This window comes from Balaenoptera musculus, chromosome 7 (genome assembly GCF_009873245.2).
Source record: "Balaenoptera musculus isolate JJ_BM4_2016_0621 chromosome 7, mBalMus1.pri.v3, whole genome shotgun sequence".
NCBI classification, from domain to species: Eukaryota; Metazoa; Chordata; class Mammalia; order Artiodactyla; family Balaenopteridae; genus Balaenoptera; species Balaenoptera musculus.
The window spans coordinates 53,196,685-53,206,603 of NC_045791.1; the positions used below are offsets into that span (position 1 = coordinate 53,196,685).

A 9,919-nucleotide genomic window follows, 5' to 3' on the forward strand; every position below is an offset into this window, starting at 1 on the left:
TTCTCATTGAGAAAACCAAGAAATCTTGAGGGTCCTCTCCCCTGCTTCAGGTTGATAGCCACAGTGTGGTTGAAAACTTACCACAAACTTAGTAAAAGCCTAGAAATAGTTGAATGCCCTATAGGCATGGGAGGAGTTATAAGATTTCTTCGTTGAATGTACGCAAGTGATTTTCTCCAATTTGTCATTCCAAGTTGATACTCATATACTTTGTTGTGCTATCACAGCATTCTCAAATGCAAAATTATATTTAAGAATAAAGTAAAATTGCTTAATATTGAGTGTGGTTTCAAATTTTTTTAGGTCTTAAAGTGTATGCCAAATGGGGAAAGTTTGGAGTTTAGAATTTACATTTTTACTTCAACATATTTTATGAAAAGAAATTCTAATTTAGATTGTCATAAGTTATTACTGAGGTATGAAATTATTTATTGATAGCAAAGTCCACCAATTCTGTGCTGCCTTTATTTGAGGGCTCAAATTTCCGTATCAGCTTAATCACACTGTTCCACTAAGAAATTTTTTGGGTAGCTATTAGAAGTAGTTGTACTGGGGCTTCCCTGGTGGCGCAGTGGTTGAGCATCCGCCTGCCAATGCAGGGGACACGGGTTCGAGCCCTGGTCTGGGAAGATCCCACATGCCGCGGAGCAACTGGGCCCGTGAGCCACAACTACTGAGCCTACGCGTCTGGAGCCTGTGCTCCGCAACAAGAGAGGCCGCGATAGTGAGAGGCCCGCGCACCGCGATGAAGAGTGGCCCCCGCTTGCCGCAACTAGAGAAAGCCCTCGCACAGAAACGAAGACCCAACACAGCCAAAAATAAATAAATAAATAAATAAATTTATTAAAAAAAAAAAAAAAAGTAGTAGTTGTACCTTACTTTAAAAGTTCTCTAAACACTGATAATTCATCTGTATCTGTGCCAAGAAGGGATAAAAATAACCTATATTAACTAGAATCATTTTTTAAAAGCACAAAAAGAAACTCTGTAGTACAGAAGTAATTTTCAGGTGTTCAAAAAATAAATTTGAACAATTTGGCTAAAAAAAGAAAAGTTGGTGCAGCTGCTTGGTTTTAGCATTAAAGTTTTTATATTGTTTCATGGGCATATTTTAATTCATAATTGGTTTACAAGTATAAAATTTAGAATCATTATTATAATATTTGGATTTGGATTTGGAATCAGAAAACTCCGTCTTGAGGTCTAGTTCTGCCTTTTACTAATTGTGTGAGTGTCCACAGCTTATTAACGTCTGGGTATTAGGCTCCTCTAAAATGGAAATGCCTCCATAGTGAGGAACTGAAGAGAAAGAAATACAATGCATTGTACATGTGTTTAAAGATAATCTTTTGAGAAGTCTTAGGACTCGTCAATGCCTCCACACCATTATTATTTTTAAATTCTTACAAAAGAACCTTATCTCTTTAGTTCACAAAAGAGACTAGTTCAGCAGATAGAAATTAAGGAACCCTTAGAGGTGGTGGCATTTTTGAGATTATATTTGTAAACCCTCTTGGAACCTGTGAAAACTAGGCAAGAAGAATTGTTTTCTGGACTTTTAACACATTACATGTGTTAAAGCCAAATGTTAACATAAATAAATTGACACTAATACCATCTTTAATTAATTTGTCTGCATTAATTAAAATTATCAACAGCCCTAATCTATGAAGGAATTAACTTTTTGTTTTTGGAGGGTGAGAATTATTCTGAGCCTACAGGAGGTCTATTTCAATCTTAAGGAGTTCTGTCTTTCAGTATTTAATTTGTACTCCCAATGTATGTCACTTTGCTGGATAGAGGTGTTCCCCAAATCAGTTTTTTGTTTGTTTGTTTTTGGGGTTTTTTGGGCTGTGTTGGGTCTTCGTTGCCGCGCGTGGGCTTTCTCTAGTTGCGGCGAGCGGGGGCTACTCGTCATTGTGGTGTGTGGGCTTCTCATTGCAGTGGCTTCTCTTGTTATGGACCACGGGCTCTAGGCGCTTGGGCTTCGGTAGTTGCAGCATGTCAGCTCAGTAGTTGTGGCACACGGGCCCTAGAGCGCAGGCTCAGTAGTTGTGGCGCACGGGTTTAGTTGCTCCGCGGCATGTGGGATCCTCCCGGACCAGGGATCGAACCTGCATCTCCTGCATTGTCAGGCGGACTCCTAACCACTGCGCCACCAGGGAAGTCCCAGTTTATTTTTTTAAGGTTTTTTTTAAAAACACATTATTTAAAAGATTAATTTGTAATATTTCATACATATACAAAGTGTTGTGTATATATAGTTTCAGGAATATTAAAATTATTTTAATATTCCTGAACAATAAACAAGTTATTTTAAAAATTGAACCACAGTTTACATGCTCATGAGGAGCTTCTGTATAATAGTTGCACAGTTTTCCATAAAGCTAGTACATGTATTTTTTATTCCAAGGTACTTAGAACTCTTAAATTTAATTCAGAGATGTACTGCCATGCCCATAAAAATTATAATAGAGATTAATTCTGACATCCATCTGAAAAAAACTGACAATGAAGAAATTGAAGGTGGCAAGGAAGGGGGAGATAAATTGGGGAAGTAAGCACTCTTAGAAATTTAAAAACAAGATATTTTAAAACAGTATGTTACTGGCACATGATTCATTCTATAGGTTATTTGGAACAGAATTGATAGTCAAGAAATATTTAAGAATTAATATGGTTCTATTGTATATAAGAATTTAATATGATTGGAGGCATATTCAAGCAGTATGGTTAGATTATTTCATAAATGTTATAACTGATTAGCAGTTAAGAAAAATAGCTTTTATTCCTACCACATACCACAATAATTTTTGGATGCATGACCCTTTAGTTCCTGAGCTGTTTCCTTAACTTAGATGCTCTTATATAGGGCAGTTGTGCCTCTTGGCAGAAAAAATAACTTTTACAGCAGAAACAAAGCATTTATCATCCACATGATTGAAGAGTAAGAAATATACTGTCCTTCCAGGCCTTGGGAGCAATAAATTTGAATTTTCATCACTTCTCTAGAATATTCAAAGTGTGGTTAGAAGATCAGCAACATTGGGAATTCCCTGGCAATCCAGTGGTTAAGACTCTGCGCTTCCACTGCAGGGGGCACCGGTTCTATCCCTGGTTGGGGAACTAAGATCCCCCAAGCTGTGCTGGGGGTGGGGGGGTGTCGGGGGGGGGAGATCAGCAACATTAACATCACCTGGGAACTTGTTAGAACTGCAGAATCTCACCCCACCCCAGACCTGCTGAATCAGAATCTGCATTTTAACAAGGTTCCCAGGTGATCTTTGTGCACATTTAAGTTTGAGAAGCACTGTATATGTCTATATTCCGGAATTATTAGGGTTTCCTTTAAGGGGACATTTATTAGTTTTTAGGATGGATTTAAGATATCGTTTTTAGGGTGTTGTGTGTGTTTTTTTTTTAAATGTCTTTGGAAGTCAGTTAGATATAGGGACTCAGAATACAGACTTCCAAGCAGATCATTAGGAGCTGAATCCTGGCTTCTCAGCTTACTACCTCTGTAAGTTATTTAACTCCTGCATCTTTTTTTTTCTTTATCAATTGAAGAAAATTATAGTGTCTATCTTATAGAGTTGTTAGGATTACATGAGTTAATATATGTGATTTCTGATCTCTATGTAGAGTTAGCTCTTCGTTATATGCTTTAATAAAAGAGGATTGGTATAATCTAGAACAGTTTATCCAAAATGTATGAAGGTTTCATATATTACAGTGTTTTATATAATGCAGTGTTGCCACCCACCCAGGAATCTTGGAGTCCTTCTTCATTCTTCTTTCCCCACATCACCCAGTGTTTTCTTCCCTAAATCTGTTCTGTTCCTTCCATCTCTGCTGCTACTGACTTAGTCTAGACTTTCATCATCTCTTACTTGAAGTGCTGCAGGAGCTGCTGACCTGGCACCCCAGTCCTGTCCTCAGCATTACTAACAGTATTGTTCTGATACAGTGTCCTGTTTAAAAGTTGTTACCAGCCCCTCAGTGTGGTGCAAACTCTTCAGCATGGTGGTTTCCTTCTCAGTAAAATGGAGAGGGTTTAATAAGATAATGTATGTCTGGACAGTAGAGACTCAATAAATGCTAGTTAATATTGTTTTTTAAAATGTGACAGTTTTGGGCTCATCTTTCTGAAGCTCTTCCAACAGTTTATGTTGAAATTAACATGTGGTCCATAAATACATCTCTGGGTAAGGGAACTCAAAAATGAGCCTAGTGGCAGAAGCCAGTTTGGAATGAAAATTAATGTAATTAATGATTAAATAGTGAGATGAAACAATAGCACTTAATCTCAGTTGTCTTTCTTCAGTTAATATATTTTTTTTTATTAAAGAAGTATTTGAGTGTCTATACTGGCCAGTTCTTTATTATGCTTTGGAGAGGGGGCTGTTAGTCACATATCTATATTTACCATTAATTGACACAAATTACATGTCTTCTGGAACCTTCCTTTTAGAGAGTTTATAATTCACGGTTAACATTATGTTTAGGCTTCCTTAAGAAAAAACTGTATGGGACAAATTCGGGCATATTTCTACTACTATTATTTTTAACATTGGAGACTTATATTTCTTTATATTAGAATTTTATTAGTTTTCTTAGTCTAACCAATAATTGTGTTTGTTGCTTAGAAAAAACAGAGAGATCTTGCTAAAATGAGAAAATGTCTCAGACCAGAAGAACTGACAAACCAGATGAACCAAATAGAAATAAGCATGCAACATGAACAGCTGGAAGAAAGCTTTCAGGAACTTGTGGAAGATTATCGACGTGTTATTGAACGCCTTGCTCAAGAGTAGAGGTTATACTTCTCTGTACAGGAAGTTTGAAAATTTCTGTACATGTGTTGTGAAAAATCAGATGATGACTTTAATTTTAAAATCTTGTAACATTTTACTTACATTAAAAGTTATCTTTAGTTAAATATTTTCTTTTGGAGAGATTGTATATTTTAAAATACTGTTTAGAGTCTATGAGCATATATTACATTAAAAAAAGATATAGCTTCTGAAATACCACTGCACTTGCTTCCCTTCTTAAACAGTGTAATAAATGCTTAGTTGTGATATGTTAATGTGTACTGATATGATTCTTACATACTTATGATAAACTTCTTCAGTCTTGTTAAAAAACGTTAGGTTTTAAGCTTTTACTATCATTCCTCCCACACTTTGCTTTTAAGATTTTACATCTGGCACCTTTAAAACACATTTCTTGGGGCTTCCCTGGTGGCGCAGTGGTTGAGAATCTGCCTGCCAATGCAGGGGACACGGGTTCGAGCCCTGGTCTAGGAAGATCCCACATGCCGCGGAGCAACTGGGCCCGTGAGCCACAACTATTGAGCCTGCGCGTCTGGAGCCTGTGCTCCGCAACAAGAGAGGCTGCGATAGTGAGAGGCCTGCGCACCGCGATGAAGAGTGGCCCCTGCTTGCCGCAACTAGAGAAAGCCCTTGCACAGAAACGAAGACCCAACACAGCCAAAAATAAAATAAATAAATAAATAATTAATTTTAAAAAAAAACACACATTTCTTTTTTTTTTTTTTTTTTTTTAAACTTTTAAGGTTATCATTTTATTGTTTAAATTTCCTGTGAAATTCAGAGTATTCTTGCTAGTTTCAATTGCAGAAGAATCAAAAGTTTTTCCAAGTTGTATAGAGTTTCACATAACTTCAGACTGAACCTTTATATTCATATTAAGATATAAAGAACTTCAGATGTTTACCAAAGATATCGTATTTTCATCATTACCCTAACATTCTAATCAGTTTCTATTCTTAAAACTTAAGGGGTTTCAAGTGTTAGAGAAAAAAAGCACAATGCTCTAATAATAAGGAGCTTCAGGTGTTTGCTTTGTAGATGTGGTATATAGATTTAAGTTTCTCTGGGATTTATATTTGACCTACTATGTATTTATAACTATTTTAGTTGTAGCAACATGACTTTCATTTTGCATACCTAATAAGGGTAACTGATGAGTTGGACTAATGACACTACTTTATGCTTCAGTAGCATCTTTCATCTGCAGCTTACTACATACTTTGTAAACATTAATTAAACATCACAACACACCTTGGAGGAAAGGTAAGTATTATTATCCTTCTATGGGGAAACAGATATAGAGGGCTTAAGTAAGGCAAATATTAAATGTATAGAACTGAGTTCTATAGGATAAGGTGCCAATAATGCTTCTCCCTGGGTACAGAGAGAGAAGCATAGGTGTAATTAGTATAAAATTACCAAAGTTTATGGGGGGATGTGAGTTTCAGGAGGCCCAGAACCCTTTGTGAAATTACTTTTGGAGATTATGTATTAAACTGAAGCTCCTGGTTAAAATAGAACACACATTTCTTTAAGGTCTTCCTAGTAATCTTGGTCTCACTATGTGAGTTTTCTAAGTAGGAAATGTTCCTAGTATAGAGTTGTTTTAAATAAACTAGTAACCACTTGTTGGGAGTAGTGCGGGTAATAGAAGGGAAACTAAATACAGCCTAAAACCTAAATGTTTGGCATCAAATATTAATTGAAGATAATTTGGAGGTTACCATAAACATTTTATAAATAATAATATAAGATAGAAATCAGTTCATAAATCCAGTTTACACACCATTGTTGAAATATATCTTGTGTAAAATGAGGTATATATCTGTTGTGATTTGATATAAGGTTACCAAGATGTTGAAGTCCAACAAGGAAAAAAACAAAGTAATGATAAATTGCTTAATATAGTCTTTATTTTATTGAAGTAGAGCTAAATAAGTTGCTTGATACAGTCATTAAAAGTAAAAGCTTGATTTTTTAATGTGTGCCAGTAAGCCACATATTGTATAACATCAAAAATGAGATGTAAGTTGAACTTTACTTTTAAAATCTGATGTGTTCAATGCTCAAGGCAAAATCCCAACTTGGACAAGCACTGTCTTATCCTTAGATCAGCTTTCCATCAGTAAAATCTGTCAAACATAGGAGAAGGAAAGTAACTAGTACCCTCTGGACACAAAATATCTGTGGCCAGCAGCATACCAATGGCACTAAACCATCCCCTTAAAATGAGAGTGTTGCAAACGTTTCAGGCAATCTCATTTCAGAAGCTTACATATAGATTAAATTTGTTGATTTCTGAAAGTGTATGCATGTACATAACTTGTACAGATAGAATGAACCCGTTCAAAGTCCTTCTGAAACTATATGAAAACAGTTTGTTTTCCATCTAAATTAGCAGATTTAAAATTTTTTTATTGAAAAGTTACAATTGATACCTAAAAATGAGCTCGGAGGAAGAAAATCAGTACAATCTAAATAAATTATCTTTCAACATCCTTTTTTATATAGAAACCAGAAAAAGCCAGTGTGATACCAATTTCTGTACATTGTTTTTAAACAGTGTTCTATGTTCCATGGTTAAAGATCTCGTTTAGCATTAATCTTTCGGACTTGAAAGGCTGTACCTTCATTGTGAGTTAGAAGAGTACGTCTGTTAGATCTGTACCTTGTGCAGGCTAATTAAATACCAGCATAGATGTACAGGACCGTGTGTGAAACCTAACACAGCCACCTTCTAGGTCTTAGCCGTCACTTTTCACCCTGTGGTAGTAGCCTTCCTCCGCTTTATCACCCACATACACATTGACTGTATTTACTTGCTGCCTTTACCTTTTTCCCTTCCCCCGTCCACCACTCTTATTTTTTTCCCCTATCTTCTCCAAGTTTCATTTTCTCTACGTGTAATATCATGTTTCCTTTTGAAGCATCAGTGTTTTTCATCTGTAAAATGAGGTTGTACTAGAATTATCTCAAGGCTCCCTCCCTGTTCTAAGATCTGTGCTTAATCCTTTCTACATCTTTTCTCATCACTCTTAAGCTTTTCTACTCAGATGTGGGTGTAGGTGTAGTATATGTCTAAAAGTATTTTTATAAATCACACAAAATTCAGTTTATACGTTAGTTTATGTGTGAGAGGAAAAAAAAAAAAAACCCCACTATATGTCCCTGTCTCCAAATTGCTGGGGCCTCAGCTTGCTGTACCAGAGTCTTGTCTATTCTGAAGATTTATCTGATCTGTTTTCTTGCCTACTAAAGGAAAGCTCACAGCAAAGCCTCCAGTGCCATATCAGAGAATTAATAGAATCACAGACCTCAGAGGTCAAAGTGATTTACTTCCTCAAATTTATTCTTAAGTTCTTTTTATTAGAATTGAAAAGCCAGTTCGAGAATATTAAATACTGATTAAATAATAAGGTACCCATAGTTCTTCCTTCTAAATGAAATTATTTTATATTTATATATTATCTCTATATACATTGAACATAGTAGCGTTTTCTTTTTAACAAACATTTCTAGTGTTCAAAATGGTTCTTATAGACGTACAATATTTCATGTTGCTGTGCCCATATTAAACCATTTGCCTAGGTTTTTTTCTTTTATTATTACAACATTCAAATGAATTAGTGTCTTCATGTATATATATTTTTGTATTTGTTAAGTATTCCTCAAGATAAATTCCTGGGAAATGCAGTTACTGAGTCAAAACGTAGGAATATCTCTATGGCTCAGTTATATAAACATGCCATATTTTCCAGAATGCTTTGTAAATTACTAACAGATATTAATGTGTATACTGGTTTTAACAGAATTCAGTGGTATGGGATGTTGATTTTGTTGTTGCCTCAATAGGTATAAAGTCTCAAATTTATATTCCTTTTGCTTAATGGGAAGGCTGAATATTTTTCCATGTTTTTGTGAAATTTTTTCCCTGATAAGAATTATCCACTTGATTTTTTCTCTCTTAGAATTACTTATTCAGTCTCCCAAACAGAATCTGTCACTCCCTCTCCTTTCTACTTCTTATTGCACTCCTGTAGTGACTTGGAAGCCGTAGACAAAACACTCTTATGTTTATTTATTAAGCTCCTTTGAAATACCTTAGCATATCAACAAAATATTTCAAAATGTTATAAGGTATATTTTAAAACAGGAATTTCATAAGTTGATTTAGCTTGGACACAATTGTAGTTACTAATCCAACCTTTCCATTTGATTTTTTAAATTTGTCTTTTAGGATCTACACTCTCATTTTATAGATGGACAATAGATCCAGAGGTTCACTTGCTTAAGGTCACACTGTGAATTAGTGGCAAAGCTAGGATTATATACCCTAGGCTCCTGGCTTCCACTCCTCCATCTCATCTTCCATCAAGTAGGCCAACCAAGTCTTAAGCATGCCAGGAGGGGCTTTTCTTTCATCACCATCTGGGAAATACCTCACTTGCATGTTTGCCCTAGTCACTAGACAAATACCCCAACTGCCCTCTTGTTTTTATAACCTATAGGAAGAAGTATTAGGAAAAAGGATGTTTATTTGTAATGACAAATTATTGGTGCCTCATTTGAAGTATGGCTTGAAGTTCCTCGTTTCCTCTCAACATTTTCAATTTTTCAACATCTACAACTTCTCTGTGTTTCCATATGCCTTTACATCTTTATTGTAATACATATTTCATTCTCCTTGTATTATGCATTGCAGTGGTGTTACACAGTGCATTAATTCATTGACTTAGGCAGAGCTATCTATATATATAAAAAGTAGTATGTGGGCTTCCCTGGTGGTGCAGTGGTTGGGAGTCTGCCTGCCGATGCAGGGGGCACGGGTTCGAGCCCTGGTCTGGGAGGATCCCACATGCCGCGGAGCGACTGGGCCCGTGAGCCACAATTACTGAGCCTGTGCGTCTGGAGCCTGTGCTCCGCAACAAGAGAGGCCGCGATAGTGAGAGGCCACGCATCGCGATGAAGAGTGGCCCCCACTTGCCACAACTAGAGGAAGCCCTCGCAAAGAAACGAAGACCCAACACAGCCACAAATAAATAAATAAATAAATTTTTAAAAAGTAGTATTCATACAGTACAAAA

General features: G+C 36.1%; 1 protein-coding gene across 2 annotated transcripts in view; it reads left to right on the top strand.

The window, feature by feature from the left end:
* HAT1 (histone acetyltransferase 1) overlaps window positions 1-5,089 on the top strand; it is a 48,376-nt gene extending 43,287 nt beyond the window's left edge. For both annotated transcript variants that reach the window (XM_036858965.1, XM_036858966.1), the window contains exon 11: window positions 4,647-5,089. In XM_036858965.1, coding sequence (XP_036714860.1) covers window positions 4,647-4,814 — 168 coding nt within the window. In that variant the 3' untranslated portion in view covers window positions 4,815-5,089. The remainder of the gene's footprint in view (window positions 1-4,646) is intronic.
* The last annotated feature ends 4,830 nt before the right edge of the window (window positions 5,090-9,919 follow it).